Genomic DNA, 23558 nt, shown 5'->3' on the forward strand with positions numbered 1-23558 from the left:
TAAAATAAATCGTTGGAATGTTTGCAAAGAGGAAAGCACAAAAAACGCTCAACTGAGAACAATCTATTATGTTTGAGCTCGGGGAACAAGGATAAAATCTACACCATTTACGACGAATGGGGCACACACACAGTGAACAGATAGAAAAAAAGCCAACAAGTTTTATGATGATTGACAGAGTGTAATATACTCGAATAAATGGTTGAGCAGAGAAAAGCTTTTGAAATTAGCTCTGAGACCATGTTCTAATGAAAAGAAAATCACTTTAACATCATTCGACGAATGGAAGCGATATGCCATGCTCAATCGTGTCTGTTCCACGATGGCGACGACGACGATGATGATGATGTTGATGGAAGCTTCCGTTTCCTCCTCTTATTTGTTTCACTTGTTTAGTTTTATTCAATATTTGCTGCTTACGTTTTTATCTCCATCTTTTCTTCGGTTCTTTTTTTCTTTCTTGCGTTTCTCATCATAACTGGTGTCTTAAACGATCGTGTAAATCAAAAAAGATTTTCTTTATCGGTTTTCTTTTTTTAGTTTCATATTTTTTGTTGGCATTTTTTTTTCGCTTTTCACTGTTGCTACCAACTGCAGATTATTTTCCAATTTTGCATTCCTTTGTTGGCTTGTTCCGTTTATCGCACGTTCATGTTCATATCATCGTCAGAAGATATCACACACGTACACGCATCCACTCATATCAAAATGCCACCGAGCAGAAGACCTTGCCACATATGTGAACCGAACGATTATTTATTCCCAAACCTCATCCAATGTATCTATGACGATATATCAACATGGCCCATACACTCATCTCGACAACTGTACGCATCGTGAAACGTACACAAACAAATAAATAAGTAAGAAAAAATAGAAAAAAATTGGAAAAATTTCGAACACTTTACTCATATCATTCTTTCATCCTTTTTTCTCTCTCTCTCGATTTCATACTCTTGTTTTTTGTCATCATCGCAAATTCATATATAACGCAAATGGTTAGAGTAGCATCAGGCATTACATTTCATATGGCAAAAATGAGATAAGAAAAATTTAACTTTTGTCTTAATAATGATTCATCAAATACACTAAACAACGAACTTGCAATAGATAAATCCTACCCGTTTGCTGGCCTACACAAAACCATGCAATGACGTTGAATTCATCAGCATTATTGGAATATAACAATATGGGATGAAGAACAATTCGTCATTGCGAAACGAATGAGAATTCAAGTATATTTTACCGAATTTCATTAAAGGAAATATGCAAGAGACAAAGAATATTAAATTGGTCCAAGATAGATTCACAAAGCGAATGATATAGTGGTTTGGTTTTGGTCATACATTTCCAAGAAAAAAATGAAATGTATAAATATGAAAGTAATTGCCAGATCTCTTTCGTTGTTAAAGTTCAGCAATAAGCTTATTTAATACTCGAAGCAGAGCTTGGTTAGCAACGAACATAAACAGTCTACTGGTTTTCATGGAAATTCTAACAGTTTCTTAGATTCTGCTACCCAACCACCGCCAATCACAATTTTTGTTGGTTTTTTCGCCTTTTTTAAGTTTGAGCAAATTTATCAATTTTATGTACGAAAGTATTTTTCAGGTGACTGGGAAAATCATTTTTATTAAATTGGCACGTTTGACTCCAATCGATAGAATCAGACTTGTTTCAACTGCTAAAAGATCATTGTCATCATCAATTTTCACCGCATTTAAATTGAAATTCAAAGTTAACGACCGGACATCAAGACACAACACAAAAGCGATAAAAATAGAACCAACATTTAACGAGCGCATTAGCGCCGCTCGAAATGGCAGTATACTGTCTGTTATGGAATGAATATTTGAATTTATTTCCATAGAAATTTTAGCGAGAAAAAAGACCCAATTTTATGTTCAACGGTCGGTTCTTGACTTTTGGCTTATGCGTTTTTTTCAATATTGACAGAAATCCATATATAAGTATGGATTATTCTATTAAGCATTAATAATAATTAATTTCGATGCATTAATTAATCCATTTATGAATTACCAATGGAAAAAATTGACTTAATAATGAATAGAGAAATTTAAAAATCAATATCATACAAGGAAACAATTGCATATGAACACATTATGATCTTTTTCATTCAAATTGGATAGCCATCGATCATTCCAAGAACTTACAATTGATTATCACCTTTGAGGAACACCTAAGATAAAATTGTATAATCTAAAATTTCAAGAAAGTCAAAGGTAAAAAATCCCATGAAATCAACAGATAGCATTGTATTGCGAATCCATAATAAACATGTATAGTATTAATGCGTACAAGTTTTCTACCAAACGTGAAGTTCGCATAAAATGGGCATATTGAGCTATTGACGCTGTACAAGGGCCACAAAAACACTGATTCACGGAATCAATACACATAATAGCAGCCTTCAATTGTAAAAACGGCATCATAAACCGAGAAAAAAATCCAACCGAATTGCTTATATATTTTATTCATGAAAATGTTAAGATGAACATTTATATTTATTTGTGAAATTGAAATAAATTTTCCATTCGAAAAATGGTTTCAAATCAGTATTTCATATATCATGGAATGTATAGGCTCTCACAGATTTTCATAAAAACTGCTCTATTTATGCCACAAGAGATTAAACAGAATTTGCATTTGAATTATTTTATTTTAACGGAGCAGATAATCGTATACTTTCTCTTCCATTTTTTTTGTATTCAAATTGTGTATGAATTGATTGCAAAAAAATGGAAAAACATAACGTGTTAAAATTTTGTAAAAAAAATACAACAAAAAGAATATATTCAACCTTTTCGATTGGATGAATTTCAGGTAAATTGACAGAATTGTTAATAAAAGAACAAATTATTCCAATTAAAAGCAGCAACAATTTCACGAATAATTTTTCCACATGAAAAGCAATGGAATTGAATTGAGTTGAATAAACACAGCTTTGATTGAATCAATTCAACTTGTTGACGCGTTTATTTTGACTTGATCGCAATTGTTTTATTTGCTGCATTGAAAATGACTTACTGTGAAATATGGCAGAGTGTTTTATCATCGAGACGAAAAGCACATGACTGCTGTTGTTGAAAAATACAAATGTAAGTCAAATTTGGCTGAGAGAAAGAAAAAGTGTAAACAATCAATGACGAAATAAAGGGAAAATTTATGCATTATATGGCACTTCAAATAAAGCGAGTTTGTATTTTGGAATATATACACGAAACATAAGCGAAACGTATGTACGTTTGTTTATGCAGGTCAGGGAGATCTGATTTCCTTTTTTTATATCACTATCGCGGTGTTTAAACATTTTATCTATTCAGCGCCATCTGTCAAATAGAGGTCATACGATTCCATCTAAATATTATTTATAATAATATGCGGTAAGTTTTTCTTGTCTCATGCGTATGTACACCATCAAAGAGTGATAGTTTGTAAACGATTTTACAGTAAACATGCACGTGAATAATCCGAATAAAAAAGTGTAATGGAAATAGTGTAAGTGCTTTTTCATAGATGCATGTTCTGTGTGAATGACGTCAAATGGTGTACATTCGGTCGGTTAGTAAATATAAATTCGAACGCCCATTGAAAGTTGGATTCTATTCCTGTGAAATTTACAAAATCTTGTGAATGCTGTTATTGTGAATGCTCTTGTTGTCAATGCCAAGATTTTTCAAACTTCAAATAATGGCAATTAATCGTTTAAAATGGAATGAAACAATTCGGATCATTTCTTAAATTTAAAAGAATTCTAAATTGAATGGCAGTGATCAGAAATTGGATTCAGTCTTCAAAAGATTCAGATTTACACAGTGCTTAAAACAGTGTCTTACACTGTTCTACATATCTCTGACGAATACAAAACAAGCATTAATATAACATCAGCGCGCGGCAAATACGATTTCATGCTCTGGAATTAAAAATGATGAGCTTTTTCTCTCGCACATAAAAACAATTTCCATACCCATTGAGACACTAGTATATCTCTTTTACGCACATGTGGAATTTATTTTCTCGTTTTTTTTTCTCGCACAATTCAAAACTCTAATTCAAAGCGTTGTATACATTAGCAATATGTGTGCATATTCCGATGATTGCATGGAGCGTCTATAAACACGTTATTTTTCTTCATCTCTGGCGAGAGTGCCATTTTTGAGCGTTTTCCTTTATGTACATAACAAACATTTGCCTCGTATTTGTGTGAAAAAATTTGCCAAAATGTTTGAAGATACGGTTATTTGGTGGGTTGTCCTACATTCAATATTTGCGAAGAAAAAAAATCAGCAAAGAGACGAAAAGGAGTGAAAGAGAAGCTGAGAACAAAATAAAAACGATAGACAAAAAAAGTCGAGCGAACGAAAAAAAATATATTTTAAATGCTTTTGGGATTTGAATACGAGATTAGTGGTTATGCAAATACAGTATGTTTTTTTTTCTCGCGCGCATTCTCCCTCTATCTCCATCGAGCTAGTATTTTCTTAAAACCACTTGAATTTCCGTTGAAGAGGGCACTTACAGTACAGCACCGAAGCGTTTGAAATACGGCCGCAGTAGCAATTTATACCACAAGCAAACAAGCAGCCACAATATGAGCGAAAACACACAACAAACGTAAATAGATCGACTTTGTGTGAGGAAAAAAAATCATGTCATTGAAACAGTACTGTGTACGGACAAAGAATAGCATAGAAAATAGAAAGTATGCAATGAAATCGAATTAAATAACGTTGTTATGTGAGTTTGTGTTTTTTTTTCACTTCTTATTACAGTTGATTTTTTGACTCGGTTGTCTCTATTACCGTGGGATCTGTTTTGCAAACTGAACAATGCCAAGCGATGTGTTCATTCACCATTTCAACCCTGTTTTGTACGTTTTATTCGTATTCCCACGCTTCGCTTTCTTAAAAAAATATCTGAAGATATCACATGAACTAATGTCACCCATTCACGGCTGTTATCATTCGTCGCTTTCTTCATGCGAACAGAATTTCATCCATAAGTAACGAAAGTTGTTGCATGGTTTCTATTTTTATGTGCCATTTTACTATGGATTCGTATCCATTTAATCATGTTTATATGTATTATTTACAGCTTCTTTTTGTTTGTTTGGTTTTTTTTGTCGTTCCGTCTTTTCATACACTTCAACACAGAATCTCTTTTAAACACTTGATCGTTTTGGATGTTTTTTGCCATTTCAGCCGTTATGGCTGGTTTAAACGTTCGAATAAAGTATTCCCACATCAGCGCTTCATTTCAAACACTTTCGAATGGCTGATCCCGAATGCAAAGAGAAAAATTACTACTTTTACAACGCTACAAACAAACACTCACTGAAAGAAAGAGAGCGAGAGGGGGAGTGACTTTCCCCTTTTCTTATCATAGGAAAGCTCACAGCTCAAATGCTTTCAAAGGGAAAAAAGGCGCCTTTGTTTATTCAAAATACATCCGCTCAACGTATTATTCACTTCCGTGTGGGTACTGTACTTTATTCGCTCCAGTTTTCTATCTTCTTTGTTTGCTCTAATTTTTCATCGTATGTTGGATTCTCATTTCGTTCATGAGCTGAACAATTTGTGGACGCTTTTTTTACAGAGCATTCTTCCTGATTATCCCTCAGCTTTTCTCGCCGGCAATCATTAAGTCTTTTTTCAAATGAATTTGTGTTGACTTTGTTTGTTTAAGTTTTTGTCAGCCGCAATGCTATCATGAAACTCTCTAGCTTATATGCTATTTAGATTTATATCTTATTTAGATGGCGCACTTATTCTGTGTCCTTTAGACAGAATTTGAGTCAACCACATGTTGGAAGCGAATAAGCATATGTTTTTAAAAATATTTATGATCGGTTGGACCATCATGTCCTTTTTTATTTTTCTTTATGGTTTTGGTTTAAGAGTTTGTAATTTCAAATGCAGCAAAAGCATCAACATTTGCGGAAAATAAATGTCATTAATTTTTCATAAAAAAACAATCCTTGCGTTCTCAATTCCATTTTATTAAATACTTCGATTGTACAGGATTCACACTTAATTTTAAATTAGATGAAAATAACGTAATCCTTATCTGTAATCAACATAAACTTCTTGGCTGCTCATCCATGGATGTATGCATGTTTGCGAATGTGTGGGATTTTTTGTCACATAAAAAAATTCTTTGCCTGAAATCTCGGTTATTTTCGTCTCAATGTTTTTGTACACACACATATATTGATTGTAATTTATCAAAAGCGACAATCAAAGCGGCTGAATGAAAAGGTTCGCTTTTTTTTGCCGGCTGTTCATAAATCATATTTTTGTCACAGTTTCTAGAAATCGCTGAATGTGTTGGAACATTGTGTGGTAACAGAATACTTTGAATGTGAAAAAAGAACACTCGTCTTTTCATCGCTCAAATACGAAGTATATCGCTCGCTTTGTCCCTGCTCCGTCTCCTCTTTCCTTTCGGCGTAGACAAGAAACAATATGCGCTCGAGTCGCACTGTTAAACATACATAAAGCGTGAGTCAAGTGCAAATTGAACATCGTAAAATGAAATCTAACATCGTATAATCCAAATAATAACACAATTTTTCAGCATTGCGACATTTTGCAAGTGCAAACACATAAACGATTTTAAATGAGCCACGATAAACGGTGTATTTACGGCGGTATGTACATTTGGCGAGCGACAAATAAACTTATGCGCGATGGCTGCAAAGTTGAAATGCCAAAATAATAACACTAATAATCATCTATGGGTTTCTTACGGGCACACATGCATATGACGACAGAGTGACGAGAGAGTGAAATGAAAGTAAAACGAACCAAGTGCTCAGTCAAAGTCAGTTAGAGAAAATGAACGACGATATGGCGGAGTGGTATTTGGCGTTCTTCGTCATTTCGCCTAGCATTCCGACTTTCGATGCAATTTTAGAGCAAAAGAAAATTTTGACATGCTCAAAATGCACCGTAAAAATGAAGTCAATTTTATATTCCCGTTCTTTCAGTACGACAATCTGTCAGCGAAAATGTTTCTTTTAGCCGCTTATTTTTCTCATATGTTAAATTTTGATGTGTAAATTACGCTATCTTGAAACACATTGAAGAAAAAAAGAAGAAGAAGTGAATAGTAAACTTTTCTACAGAATAAACACTCAAGATCAAACTACAAAAAAAAATGTTTTATTCACTGAAGGAGAAAATGAGCGCTAAAAGTTTCCACCATCCATGGTGATATTCAATTTAACAACAAAGTAACAAAGACTTACGAAATATTATTCTTTCATTCTTGTTCGAAAAATTAAAGTAATTTTTTGTTCTAGAAGCTTTCAACTCTCGCCAGACTCTCTCATAATAAATAATCTAAATGATTTTCAAATACTCAGACAAAAACGAGTAATCACAAGTAAGATACAAGCGTTGGCATTTCTCGAGCATACATGTTAGCGTTTCCATTTAAATGGAAAATCGCTCTTCAGATAGATGGTGATCATCCACATAACATGAGTTTGTGCAAGATTATTGCCTAAGATTTGAAACGTACATGTTTCATGAGACTGTGGCAGTTGTGGATAAATCTATTTCAAATGTATCCCTTGTGGAAATATTTCGACTTCATAGTCGACTAAAAATTGACTAATTTGGGACATAAATGGCTGATATTTCAGCCAGCTAAAGTTAACTATAAGTGACTATATGCGAGTTCGTGTAATTTGAGTTGAGAAATGTCGATTGTTATCATAGTTAACTACGGTTAACTATAAGTATATTAAATTGACTTTTGTCAACTATGTTGACTATAATCACTTTTAGTTAACTCTGAAACATAACCGACTATATTCGATTTCAATCATCTATTGGTAATTTTAACCGAATAAAAGAGATTAAAATTGACTTAATTTATAGTCAGTCAGTCATTTTTTTTTCCACAAGGGATGAGTTTAGTTTGAAAAAACGGCGTTCAGGACAAAACTAAGCAAACCGAATCGTCTTTTATAAAAATTCTGATTGGCTTTTTGATTTATTGTTCTCTTTCGCAGAGAGGAAATACCAACAGTTTAAAACCGATATCAGTTTTATTTCTTTCCTCTTCATTTTTGCCATTTCCATTGTGGCGCTTCTTTAAACGCGTTCAACCTTTTATTCGTCATCAAGATTAGTGGTGACGGATTATTTTGCATCTAAATGCTAATCCCATGTAAACGACTGGCATTCGATTCGTACGTGTGTTTTTTGTGTGTGTTACTGCTTATGTGTGCATATGGATTTGTGATTCAATGGAATTTCTGAACTCAAACTAAATCAACACACTTAATAGATTTAACTATTGAAATGACAATGAATATTCAGATCGCGTAGGCGACCATCGATGAGCTTGGTGACACGTTCAGAATTAAATGGGTTACGTGTCTTCGATTTGAATCGCATCGCTGTACCAAAAAAAAAATTATTCCAGATGACGGGGCATATTTTGCATCGATTGCGTCAATGCTGATAAATTTCCATATCTGTTTTTGTTCATTAGGTTGTTTATTTTTCGGTGTCTATTCGGTAATTGCAATTCAAATTCGACTCGTTTGATGATCATGGGCGCTCACGAATAGGAAAATAAGGGAGAGAGAGTGAGAGAGCGAAAGCGCGACGGAAAAGGAAAGGGGAAAAAAGAGGTAGAGAAATCATTCAAGCTCACGTCTCGGTAAATAATTTAAATTCACCATAATAAATCGATATGAATTTACGGTGATATGAATATGTTCCTTTGTTAATTTCCATACGAATACGTTTTGCACCTGTCATGAGCTTTCATTCACATCAATATTACCTTCTCACATTTCAAATGACACATCTAGTATATGCGAAAATAAGATTATAATATGAAGGTATTCTTTTTCTCTCTCTCTCTCTTTATGGCTGGATGTATCATTATTTTAATCTCATTTTCGGCGATGATTTTATACTAATTTAAAAAAATGCAACCCTTCAGCATGTCTAACTAAGTCGACGAAATACAAGGAAGTATGATACCGCTGATTTCAAAAACTGTAATGCAAAAATTGAGTTTATTGTACTGAGCTAATGAATTTTATGCAAATATATCGATTATCTAGCAAACCTACAAGTATGAATGTCTCCCTTGAGCAGTTAATAATGTCGTATCCACTTAATCGAATTTGCTTTTGTGTGCGTTGTATTAGCAGCGGAAATAGTTTTTGGTCAGCAACCGGAAAACTATACCAATGTGCATCGAATGCAACATCAGCAACCGTGCACACCTTTAGCGCAACATTTGTTGAGTAGTTGCATGTGACATAATTTAATAAAACCTGATTAAGCAACGCATTTATATTCAATGCCATGGCCAATGAGAAATCGGAAATCTAATACGGTTTTGAAATGAACGTGAATACAATAAACCATTTTGGATGAGCACACACTGAAATCTCTCACCTCCTGATCGAATTGTAGTAAATTCAATGCCAAAAACACAACATACACAAGTAATTGAAAGAACAGTGGCCCAGAAATTATGACTGCAAATAAATTACCCATTCTGATCAAAACAAAAAAAAAGAAATAGAAATTATTCACTGTGAAGTATAGTAGTTTGTGTAAAGTGTTGTGGCGGTGTTACTGACAAATGCGCAAACCAACACCGCCAGATTTTCAGTAGACAGTGTGAAAAGTCACAGCCGCGCCACTTTGGACATACATACAGATCAGTAGTCAACTTTAATTGTTTCGATGAACGCTTCACATTACCTCAAAATATCCGTGTGCAACTCAATCAGATCGAAAATTGTATACCGCAATTTCAATGTACTTTTCCAATTATGGCAGTTTGTGGTAAAATTTGTGGTTATTTCATTCATTTGCGGTATTAGTGTTGACAAATCGTCAACGCACGCTTCAACATAGGTGCAAATGCCGCTAAAAAACGTAATCATTATTGAAATGCTTATCATATAAATTGCTGTACATCCGATCTGTGGTAAAAGTGCTACATAATAACCAAGGGCATGAGTTGTATTCCACCACACCCTGAAATAGTAACGGAACGGAAAACAAATTAAAAAAACCGATTCATGTCGGTTAAAATTCATGCATAATACACTCACGCTATTGGAAATGGAAAGAACCACATTTTCGGCGGTGGAAATTTAAAAATTGCATTTCCAATCGGACACAAAATTGGAACAGTAATCGTTGTTATTATGACGTAAATTGAAAACATTTTCATTTTGCGAACAAAACTTATATTTCCATCATTGCATTCAATGTAAATATTTTTAGATCCATCGGACTGTTCAGCACCTATGTGTTTTATCGAAAAGCAAACATTTTTTTATCTGCAAAATTTTCATTTTAAAAATCTTTTTTACGTTTTTTCACAATTTTCTCCACAAATTCAACCAAGTCGATAATTAGTTTCGAATCCATTGCTAATAGCCAGTACATGACTATTATTGAAGATGTTCCGATTCCCAAGTAAAATGAACCGGACATTTCTTTTAAACCTCCACCATTTTTTAATTGCACATAAACTCCGTAAAATAATAGTAAAGTGTTGGTCACCATTGGAGTTAAAAATAATAAATTCAATATCGAATACGGAATTTTAATACTACCCAGTTTTCGTGGGGTCTTTTTATAGAGAAATGTCTGGATCAACATTGATTTAGAACCACTTAACACTTTCATTTTCCGATTTGTTGCTTAATCACGATGAAAATGTGAAATGAACTGAGATATGAAGAAAGACGGCAATTTATATACAGACAAATTCACCACACATTTTTTTTCGTAATGTATATTTAATCAACTTAAATTGGCTATCAAGACGAAGCTGTTTAATATTGTAATGGAATACAATTTATGCCATTACAATGCGTTAAAAAAAATAATATCTTAGAATATTCTCAATCCTTCAGTTATTTCGTTTTTTATGTAAAACGAATCCATTAATTTATTAAATTCGAGTAAATTGATCAAATTTAGTGGTCACGCCGAGACACCCGAATAAATCAAATTGGATTGCGTTTCTGACGGACACCAATTTTAAAGTATGCATGCAACTAAATTATCATTCCTGAACGAACCTACCAGACTTGACCGAAAGTCTAAACAGCGATGGATTCAAAGAATATTTTTTACATTCAAATGATTTAAAATATAGAAAAACCAAATAGAAAGCAAATTTCACGTATAGATAAAAGGCTTCGTGTCAATTTCCGGACATTAAAACGTGTACATAAATAACTTCAAAGTACGGTCGCTCCAAATGCTGTCCGTCGGATGGACGTATTAAATTATTGTCAGTTACTAGCACCATGGTTTCGAGAGTGTGAAACATCAACTTATCCACTCATTGGACTTGAGTAATTTCGTTAAAAGAACGGAGAACTGAGTCTTATCCACTTTGCACACTTTTTAATTAGTTTGACGGAAAAGAAACTCCTTTGAAAGCGTATTTGTATGTTGCTAATAAGGAAATGTATGCTGTCATGTTTAATGGCCAGCACAAATTCATGTGAAATGAAAATACGAACATAAAAACAAAACAACATAAAAAGCGAGGCGAAAAGAGAAACGGAAAACGAAATTTTCCCGAGTTAGAATGAATAATGAGAGTGAAAATAAAATGCAAATCACTTGTATTTTATTTACAAACGTAAATTTATGGTTACAAAAGAATTTCAACGCCCCAGAAGAAGAAGAAACAAAAAAGTTTCTTTCCATCGTGTATTGTATCAAATCGACACATTTATACAAAACACGTTTTTGATGTAAATGCCAAAACTTCATTTATATCAATAAACAATTCCTGCATAATTCTTTATATTCAACTGCGATCTCTTTCGTTGTTGCCTTTCATCAAATTCCTTTTTTTTTCACCCATTTTTCCCATCATTCGGAAATTATTAATTTTTTTTTTGTATTTCGTTGACGCGCCCATCAACTTGTTGTTGCTACAGTTTTTTTTCTGGCACTTAAATCGGACGCCTTTTTTCTCTCCCGAATGGGACAAGAAGCAACGATTTTATCATATATATTTTTTTCGTTGCTTTTTCGTTCGAAATCTTCCAGCGATTTTACTTATTCTTGTCACACTCACTGTCTTTCCTTCTACTCTGCTCAACCTCATCTTTTGATATCACTGCAAAAACGATGTAACTCGAGGCATGGCAGCAAAAACAACACCGACATTCGTCGCTTTGCTCATGCTGGCGCTGCATTTTGATGACTATGAATAATTTCATGTCATCTATCATTTCAATTCTATTGAAAATAATGTCACCCAGGAAATTAATGTTGAACGCTTTTTCTTCGCGGACTCAACATCATGAGCGAAAAAAAAACCCGTCATCAGTACTATACTTTGTCTGAGAATTCATTGAGTTCGCGATACATTTACGTTGGTCCCTTTTTCTTTACTCTTTCGTTCACTTTTTTTTCAAACTTTTAAATACCACATTTTCAACAATCACCGTAATACTAACGAAAGAGAAGAAAGAAAACCGTCGAACGTGGTAAAAGCAATTGAGTTTTTCAACCGCATGGACATCAATCCTATCAGCAATGATAAAGACATTTGCTGAATAAATACGGGAAAAATGCACGCAGTCTGTGACACAGAATCTGTGTATAGCGGAGAAATATTCAATGGGATTTCATCAATAAAAAAAATGCTTGAGCACTTTGTAAAAAGCCGATAAATACATTAATCCTATAATCACGTTAGCTTTTCATTGGTAACTTTTTCAACATGACCGCAAATCCAAAAGTATTTCGATTAAATTGGGGCGATTTGCCCGGCTCTCTTCTACAATTACTTGTTAGCTTTTTTGTGCAAGTAATCATCTGTCTGTATGAAATAGGTAAACGTTTTGCTCTGCAGCCAGAATATCTAACAAAATACAAACAAATCGATTTACACCAACAAACGAAGTAAAATATGAATTCTCAACTCTCAGCAAAATCACGAATAGTTGCAGTGTAACCATTGAAATCAGAATCATGACAGAATTTTCTTCAGTTTTTCACCTGCGAACTGACTGCAAGTGCATTTAAAGGCCAAATTAAGTGAAATTAACTGTAATGATTCCGACGACCAACCGTCAAAACGAAGAACCTGAGAATTATTGTTATTTTATCATTCACAAACTTTTTGTTCGATATTGTTCAATGGGCGATTTGGCACAGAAAAATATGTTTGAGTTTTAAAGTCTATTTTTGTAATTGAAACAAATACAAGAAAATTTTGTATTAAAACATATTATTTTTTAAAGGAAATATTGAATGGACATTTTCATCCGATTGTAAGATTTTAAATCAAAAAGAATATTAGTTCTTTGTATGAAGGGATATGGTTTTATTTACAATGATGAACGATATTGAAAATTTATGATGGATTTTTTGTGGAAAGAAAAGTTGTCATCGATTACTTTGCATTTCATCTAATAATGTGGTGCTACCTTAATTTTGAAATGTACCCAACATCATTCTTGTCGATCCATGGTAATGTTAATACAATAATAATGATACGAAAAATGTGCAATTTCTACGCATTTCAAAATAATTGAAAATACCTCGATGTTTGAGTGATAACATTTCCCGAAGGCTGGATGACATTAGGCGATGATATGGAGTGAAAACAATATAAGTGATTGTTATAGTTATGGTAGTATTTTTATACGTCATCCAGATGAGCTGAAATATCCAGATGACAAAATCCAAATACACTGCCAGTTTTTGGCCGTAGAGCTTAATGTGAAACGTGGAACCGTACTACTAAGAAAAACAAACTACTCGACATTCATATTTTGAATTTTTTGCCACAATTTTTTTAAAATAAATTACACCTTGAAAATTGATTTTGCCAATATTTTCCTCATATTGCCTCAACGACTACCTATGCGCTCCCACTTCAAAAAGTTAGTAAATCCTATAGATTATATAGATGGTTTTCTTAAAAGCTGCGCTGATGATCCATAAATGGTGAAATCGTTCAATTCAATTACTGAAATGAGAACGTCCAGAACTACCTAATAAATGCATCACATGGATTTCGGTTTTCTCTAAGGTTTTTGTCAATGCCATAATTAAATTGAAATTCCAAAACTCTTCACAAGTTTGATTGGCTAATAAGCTATATAGCGTTAGAAAGAGGACTTTGGGAGCTATCATCTGGCGAAATTTAATCAAAATCATAGAACTAGGTTGCTTGCAATGAAGCTCGAAAATGTACTTTACCTATATTTTTCTCATTTTGGATATATTGCCACCTATGGAGTTGAGCTTCAAAAAGGCAGAAAACTCAGATGTTAAAATTCAAAGTAATCAGAGGAAAATGCCGCAATAAATTTCCCCTTGAAAGTTGACTTTGCAAATATTTTCACTAATTTGCAGTGAATAGAATGACGCTAGTGATATATCATGATACTATTGATAGTACGATATGAATATCGTGCTATTGGTACATTTCAATTTTGTGACAACAACAATTATTTCTCTTCAATGTATTCCTTCAAATATAGAGCTCTATTTTGATATTTTAGATTCTACATTTGCGGCAAAATATTGAAGAGCCAAATTGTTGTTGTCACAAAATCAAAATGTACCAATAGCACGTTATTCATATCGAACTATCAATAGTATCATTGATATATCACTAGCGTCAATCTACGGCCACCTGGGAAACACATCCACAAGTTCGATTGGCTAATAAGCTATATACCGTTGGAAAGAGGGTTCCAAGAGCTATCATCTGGCAAAGAACTATTATTAATTCATCAAAATCATAGAACTAGGTTGCTTGCTATAAGATTCGGAAGCCGATTTTTCTCATAATTTTTCATATTTCGGCCAAACGGCCAGCGTAAAATGCCATCAAACCTGCCGGAAACTCCATAATTTATATACCATTCGAAAGGTAATTTTATAAGAAATCTAAAACAATTTGGTGCCTCGGGTGTCTCCAACTTTTTTTCAACAAGTTTCATCTAGATCCAAAGTAATCAAATTAACACTGAAGTAAAACTCATTTATTCCATCGTTTATCCACCCAATAAAGTTGCGGAGAAACGTAATTCCACCCGAATCCATTCGTTATCCACTCAATAAATGGTGAGTGGAATCGAAATATTTTTCAAAGTGGAATCCAAAAAAGAGGGTCCATGAATGAAAAAATTAAATGGGGAGCACTTATGGGGAAAATAAAAAATCTGTCTGGAGGGTTTTTTATGCCCTATCGAATGCCGAAAACCCGAACTCTCTATCTTTTCTGGTTTTCTCTAAAATCACTGAACAAACATATATATATATAATATATATTATCTTACTATTCCATAGCTTAATGTATAAAACTACGTTTCACATTAAGCAATATATTGTCTGCCCGAAGGACAACTTTGTAAAAATGATAACCATGATCTACATGGTTTTAGTTACATCAAATATCATGGCCATTTGTATGCAATAAATAACTGGTCTTCAAAGTAAATACCAAGCTGAGTACCATCAAGCTATAAAATCGTTTTCGGTTTGTATGTACCACGCAAAACTCAATTAAGAGTACAGCTATCATCTTGAAATTCCTTTTTTTCGGATTCCTGAGCTCAATCCACAAAAAAATGTCTTTTTAGAAAATTCGTTCGTGAATTTTTTTTCCTTGGAAATTGTTCAATTTTGTGGGAAGTTTTATGGAGCATTTAATTCCATAGAATTCTATATAATTACAATATTCTGTGGTAATAATTGCATTTTACATCGCCTTCGCTTTCAATAAGAATTTTTTCCCGCTAAATTTTAATATCAATTCCGTCGTCAGAGGAGTTTTTATTTCTTCTTCAATCGTTTACGAAAAGTGTCGAGTTGATTAATTCCAAAAAATGTCAACGAAAGAATTTTATACAAAAATGAATTTTACCACTCAAAGCAAATGACGCATAGTTTTTGCAGTGTATAAACCTTAAAAAAGTTATTTCTCAACACCTTACACCAAATTAATTGAAATATTTTCGATTTTTTTTCCTTTGGTTGAACAACACCGAAAGATTAATGTTTTCATGTAATGCATCAAAAAAGAGTGGCTTTGAATTTGCATATTTGTTTGTGAAAGAAAATTTACCACAAGATTAAGTCGTTTCTTCAGGTACCTTTGTTTCGAATTTCAAATGTCTTTTTCATTGTGCCAACAGTTTGCATTGTTGTACCGTATCCATAGCATATCAAGAGAGTTTGAGTGAAGTTTATGTTTCAATCCATCTTGTCTTGAACATGCACCGAGAAACATTTATATGCCATGAATTGTGCAATACACACACCAAACGTAAATGTTTTCTTGGGTTAGCTGTAGTTAACTGAAGAAATTGCGAGCAATTTTGCTGTTGCTCACTTTTGGCCAAAATGTCATTTCCATTCAGAGTGATTACACGTGCAAAATGTTTGTTTTTCTCTCTTTTACTGTTGTTTTCACTGGAATTTTAAACTTTAATTTTCACCACTGGCATTGTATGTCTTGGGTACATTTCAGTGCTTTTATCTCTCGACTGGTTTAGAGTTACAAATTCAAGTTGAGCATACATAATTTTGGGCAACACACAACCGGATATATGTTGAATATAATGTCACATATTTGTATGCAAAACAATGTTTACTTGATCCATGTGCGTATCAGCATTTCAAAGCGTTTGCATATAGAAGAAAGTGACGGCAGTACGATTTCTTATCTATTTACAGCTAAATATATAAAACAGTGCTTCAGTCTTTGTAATCAGTCAAATAGAAACCCAGTAACTCATGTAAATACTCTACATGCACTCGAATAATTCAAAGTTTATATACAAGCACAGGTACATACGTAACGGTGTTGTTTCTCCAATTCCGTGTTTTGGTAGTGTTTCACCTGTTTTGAAATTTTAGTATTTAACACCAAAAACGCTTCGGCATCATTCCACAGTGTTCTTCGGGTCTATATCATGTTTTTTTAGCTGAAAATGAATTTCTGGATTGTCTACACAATTCATAGCACACACACATGTTTTATTTAATTAAATTTAAGTGGTGGATTTTTCTTGGAAGAATAAAAAACGGTGCAAATCAAAATTCATCTGGAAATGGTTTTTTTGGTTTGTTTGATTAAATGTAGAAACCATCTTTGCGGCTTTCATTCCTATGTATAAGTGGCGGTTTTTTCGAAAGAATTCACACATTTTGTTTTTACTCATGCATCGCAGGAGAACTTTGTAGTCTTTGCAATTTAATCACCTAGCATCGTAGGCAGTTATTTCATGCATTTGATTTGTTTCAAAGATTAAATTCAAATAAAGGGTTCCCATCTATCCGTTGCATTCAATTAAACTTAAATTTGAATTAATTTAATCTCAACATTTTGTGCCGGTATCATTCGCTTTGTCGCTTGTAGCAGAGCATTTTCAAGCTCATGTGCTTATTGTGGATGTTTGTAGTTTAGTTGCTTTCTGCACAAGTAGATGTAATAGCACAAGTAGATATAATTGTTGGATAATTCTTCAAATTGATTTTGGGCAAGTGAATAAACTTAAACATTGAAGTTGTTCACCTTTTGTTTATGTCTTTTCATTCCCAACAGTTACAATTGCTGTGTACACATAATTGCGCATAAATTTTCGGTTGTTTCGCTTGTTTTGAGTGTGGTAACAGATTTCGAAAGAAATGGGCCAAATTTGTCATCCATCCAGCGGAAGTTGGTTTATTTCACTATTTACGTTCTGTAAGTTTTGTATTAGTTGGGCGTCTTCCAAGTTCTTTGTTTCAAAAAAAACTTGTTTTCTTGGCAGATTTTTCTTTTTACCTTTCACCTTCGAATGCGAGAAGTAATATCTCAGGCACTGAAGTAAATGGCCATTACTCGGAACTAAATACAAATAAATGAAAATAATCATCCTCTTTATTCTTGTAAAGAAATGAAGCCGGAACCGCTTCAATTTTAGGAAACTCATTGAACTTCCGTGACAGTGTTTTCTCTACAGTAGAAATGTTAACTTAAAACATTGAAACCACAATTTGCAACAAAATTTTCGAAAAGACCCTAGTGTAAAATGGTATGAAACATTTTTTGGGCCAGAGAAAAAATGAATCATCTCAACTAGGAAAAGAAATAACAGCCTGAATTCGGTAAAGAAAACTAAGTGCAACTGAAGTTATAGTAATATTCGGAGGCACAACATAATCGAGACAATGGACGCAAATGCGTTGTTAAAATGAACGAAATGTTTGCGTCAAATTTATGGCACAACTTATTCTCATCTTGGAATAAGAAGAGAAATGAAAATTATTTCATTGCATAAAATATTATACATATATGTGTGTGTCACTGAGAATGAGCGTGACTTTGCTGCTGTTGAGTATGAATATTTCAGTGGACGGGAGAAGGCGGTGGGATTCCTTTGGTCATTTTCATTCTCGGCGACACATAAAAACTGCAGCTTGAATGTCGTCGTGGCGCATTATTCATTTTGCGCAAACACTTTATTGCTTTTATTATTTATGGAAAGTTTTGTCTGAAGAACACCGCCATTAAAACGTGGCGCAAATATATTTGTTTTTGAGGGCCAAACAAGCTAGTAATTAATCTGGTTGAGACAATGATATGACATTTCGACCGAAAATGTACTATGTATATACATAAAGCCAATTCGATGACATCGAACCGAAAGAATCCGCATGAAATATTATCACCAATTTCAGCACATTGACAGAAAACACATTGAATATCATCAACTGTTCATAACTGTTAGAATTGCCATTTTAAATTTAATTATACACGATTTGGCATCCAATTTAATCCGAAAAAACATGCATTTGCAAATTCACGAAAAAGCATAAAACGATTTCACTGGATTTACGCGAGCATGTTGTTCCAATGAATTGTCACGAGCATATTGTTCCAATGGAGTTGCTACACAAAAAAAAACGGTTTGCATAAAATTTTCAAGGATTCCACTTGATGAAAATGATTGTGATTATTATTTTTGGTTGTGGCAACAACATATGTTTGCGTCTTTATCCAAACAAAAGTAATCACATTTTGACTGGAAATCCGTTCTTCGCGTACGCTGAAAATAAAAATGAATTGAATGCAGATCCGATTTCAGAAGAGAAGCACAACAAGCAAGTATGAACGATTGTCTTTTATGCGTACAGAGCATCAATTATATATTCCACATTTTATTTTGAGTTAAACTCGGAAAATGCCATTGAGCGCTTACCAAATGTCTTCCATTTAAATCGTAGCTAACGGCAAAGTGTGTTACAAAAATCTTTAAATCTGCAGGCAAAATACGAAAATGGCAATGAAAATATTACATTTGAAATCCTAAACGACAAGAGCTATGTGCGTGAGAGACTACGACACGGAAATGATTGTGTCTGATATTCGTATGCGTCTCCTTATCAACGCACAACGGAGAATGACAAAAAGGAAACGCACAACAAGATGAAATGAAACGGCAGAAGAAATGTATTTCTGCAGAATGGAACGTGAGAAAAAAATATTCGTCTATATTCACCCTACAGAATGCGAAAAATTAGAATAAATAAAAAAGCTGAGACACTCACCCACACATAAAAGATAATGAAGAATGTGTCTTTCATGTTAGCATATTTCCTTAATGTCACATCAACGAAGCGGCATGATTATGTAATGAATTCATCGCCGTTTTCCCTGTGAAGTGTCTACGTTTTTGGGGTATGCCAGTGAAGCGTACAAATCGTTAAACAGACTTTTCGTCAGTTGGCCCATATTATAATATAATTGAAACGTAAATAGAGTGTGTATCACTTTAAGAAACTGTTTTGCGTTGTTATTCACAATTTAAATAACAAAAACCTCTGTATTTTAAAGACAATGGTAAAATCTAATGAAATATTCGAAACCATGACAGTTAAGACGATTTTGATGACGATAGCAATGTCATTTAAGACCGAGACAATGTCTTCGAGAAAACCTTTGACGCTATAATGAAAATGTGTCTTTTCAATGGCATTCACCGCGATAAATAGAAAGAGAGCGGAGAAGGGGAGACGAATACCTGCATAATGATCTCTTCAAGGTGCAAATGAAGTTCTTTTATACTCCAAATGAGATGTACTTCGCTTATGTTATAATAATTACTTATTCAATGTTGAAATAATTCGATGATCATTTTTCCACAATGTTTCTCCCGAAGAATATTCTCTTATGTTTCGTAAGCATTAATAATAATAATAATAACAAAGTCGATAAATGGTGGTAAACGACATTATAGAAACATTCAGTAAAGCCACGGCAAATTTGCTGTAATGAGAGTTATATTCCTACTACAGTGTTTCTCATTTATATGCCATCAATGAAGAAACGGCAACGAAGGTGATTTTTTTAAATCCAATCAAAAAATTTAACGGAAATAATCAAAAGACAAACTGTTCACTCTAGCTGCCAGAGAGGCAAAGAATTCATCGTATATCTTTTCTCGCACTTTATAATTAAAATTTATTGGAATGGCATTTACCGGACGTAATTGAGGCAAATTCGCAACGCTGCGACACAATTGGGGATATAGGTTGTTGAAATGAAATCCATCTATCATGATTGGAAGACATATTACAAAAATTTACATTTAAATTGTGGCAACGCACTAAAATTGTGCTATAGAGCAATGTCATTTTCTGTCGGCCGCAGTAAAAATGATTTTGCCAATCTAGTACAGTATAATACGATTTTGCAATCGATTCGATTTCCTCCTTGTTCTTTGACTTCAATAATTTCCCGATCTCAACCTGATATCCCCATAAACGAGATGGTTCCAAGAAAAGAAATGAACGTGCTCTCAGTCAACATTATTCACAGCACAGTTTCCATTTTTAAGCTCAATAACTTACGAGCAACTTGCATTCAAATTACAAAAAAACTAAAAAGAACTTTGAATACCGAAAAGAAAAAAGGTTTCCTTTTCGCCGCATAAAAAAATGTGATTTTTTCTACGGCGTCGACGTCATCAACAATACCAACTAACCGAACGTGAGATATATATCAAACAAAAAGAGAAAAAATCATCATTATGACGTTTTACCTTCTATTTCTTTTTTCGTTTGTAAATTTATGGGGCTTTTTAATATTCATAAAACGTTTTATGTGTTCATACGTTATACGACCCGAACCCAGTCCTCCGTGAGTCTGTGTTAGGTTTTGGTGATGCGGTGCTTTTTGTCCATGATATTTTAATTTCATTTCTATACTCATTAGTCATTCAAACATTTAAGCCTGTTCTTACCTTATATACCACCCACAAACACACCTACACACAATGGTCCAGCGTTCATATTTCAAGCGACTGCACATTTATATTATTTTCAAACATCACGTTTGAATTGCACTTGCAGCGCTTATAGCGCAAACACAAACCTATGAGCATACAACACATGTGGATTTCATTTTTACCGCTGATGATTCACTAGAAGTGTACTCGACTGAACAAACACGCTGCGTGCGTGCGTGTATGCAAACAAAGCACTCAAATGTATAGGTGTTGACGAGCGTAAGCGGGGTTCGGATTACCCCCCCTTCCTTTTCAAACCTAAAAAACATTCTTGGGGACCCTAGAGTCTTTCGATTTGTTGGGGATGTTAGAGCCAAATCGCCTCCCCGCTCCATCAATTTTTTGCTGACTGGAATCAAAAACCTCTTTTTGCTAGAGATTTTACCGAGAGAATCCCTCTTGTGAGGGAAAGTTACTCTTGTACCTATGAAATCACCCCATTTAAAAATGCTCAACAACAGCTATGACTCGATTGCATGAAATCAACGTCGTTTTTTACGTATGTTTTTCCATATTGTATTTATCACACTTTGTTCTTCTCGCAAACGTGATTATTTTCAACTCGTTCGTTTTTTTTTTCTACATCAAAAAACTATCATGCAATGCTTCCGTTCATAAAATAGAAATGTGATGTGCGTTTGTTGGTGATTTAATTTTTGGAACAGAATACCGCTTAAAATAATTATATTTGATAATGTTGTATCTAGATTGAAATGAAATTCGTATTATGTGCAAATTTTCGAATCGATATTGATTATCGGTGCATATCAAAATATAGAGATGAGAATTGGTGTGGTGCAGCCACCGAATGGGTTCACATTAAATTTATATGCCGCATGAATATACAATTTTTCATGATTTTAAAAGAGGAAGACGAAATAATACATATCTACTCATGTTTGGGCAATGCACCAATATACACAATAAAATATGGTGGAATCGGTGTCTCGTTTTCATATATATGGGTTTTTTACATTATTCGTGCGGCTGTGATAGAGAAATGATTTTGGTTTATGCGGTCGATGAACATTTTGATTAGAGTAAACAAAATTCATTGAAAACGTGTATCTGCGTTCGAATGTTCGATTTTTCGGAAATCGAATCATTTTCGTATGTACATACATTTCTGTGTCCGATAAATATATTTTTGGTTGAATGAATAGAAATGTGTGCCGTTATGTGCTGGTCTCGAATTACAAATAGCACACACACAAACCTTAACGCAGTAAAATATAACATTTTGCGGAACATTGTGTATTTGCCAATGTCGATGTGTAGTTTTTCCGATTTTCCGGAATATCAATTCGGATCCAATTCATTTTCAGTTTTAAATAAATTGTGCGGTTAATTCATTTAAGCGCTTCAAATCGAAATGTGTTTAGTAAAATAAATTGTACGCTTTTAGAAATGGCTGATATGTCCGCTTCAATGAACAAGCTGGCAATTAAATTTGCATAAGCGTATGCGAATTGCAAGAGATGGGATTGAGGGTGTGACCAATGCAAAATAAAATGTCTTACATCCGTAAGATGAACTTTTCCGCACTGTGATCCACGACATGAAAGAAAACTAAATCTGACATTAGTTTTAGATAAAAATAATTTTCGAAGCACTTTTCTTACAAAAACTACTAAAGATGGGAATTTTTGTATCGGAGCCATGCCTATATGATATCGTAATCATGTGAAAATTTGCAGAGGTTATTTTTTTCACAAAAAGTTAACATTCTGAAAGTTTGAAGAAATTTCAATGCATATTAAGGGTACTTCCCATACAAAATTTCGTTTTAGAGCGAAAAATCCAAAATATTGTTCGGGAGGTGCCCCTAATATTCGTTGAAATGTCTTCAAACTCTCGGAATAGTATTTATGTGTGATAAAAATAACCTGTGCAAAGTTTCAGCTCATTACGATATCATACAGGCATGGCTTCCATACAAAAATCCAAATTTTTTGAATTTTTTGTATGAAAAGTGTTTCGAAAGTTGATTGTATCGCAAAACTAACGTCATATTCGGTTTTCTCGTACCCAAAAACCCCCCAATACACATTTTTGAGTGTTTAAGAATACATTAAATATCACTTTTGGAAGAAAAATTGAATTTTTCCCATGGATGGACATGGGCATCACACCAGACATGACACTTTACCCTGTCAACCAAAGTCGCTCAAAACCTAATGGTTTCTATTCCTCGGCACCCCCAATCATCCTGTGAAGTCAG

The 23558-nt window shown here is 33.7% G+C and overlaps 1 protein-coding gene across 1 annotated transcript; it reads right to left on the minus strand.

Moving 5' to 3' along the window:
- Positions 1 to 8990: 8990 nt before the first annotated feature.
- Positions 8991 to 10505, minus strand: LOC116349071. Its single transcript, XM_031780324.1, has 6 exons — positions 10382 to 10505; positions 10118 to 10313; positions 9762 to 10040; positions 9450 to 9552; positions 9119 to 9379; positions 8991 to 9041 (listed from the first exon to the last, which is right to left on the minus strand). Exons 1-6 carry the CDS (start codon positions 10503 to 10505, stop codon positions 8991 to 8993), a joined length of 1014 nt encoding a protein of 337 aa, XP_031636184.1.
- Between the last annotated feature and the right edge of the window lie 13053 nt (positions 10506 to 23558).

This window comes from Contarinia nasturtii, unplaced genomic scaffold (genome assembly GCF_009176525.2).
Source record: "Contarinia nasturtii isolate CC-2019 unplaced genomic scaffold, AAFC_CNas_1.1 Cnas_scaffold_2806, whole genome shotgun sequence".
Taxonomy (NCBI): Eukaryota; Metazoa; Arthropoda; class Insecta; order Diptera; family Cecidomyiidae; genus Contarinia; species Contarinia nasturtii.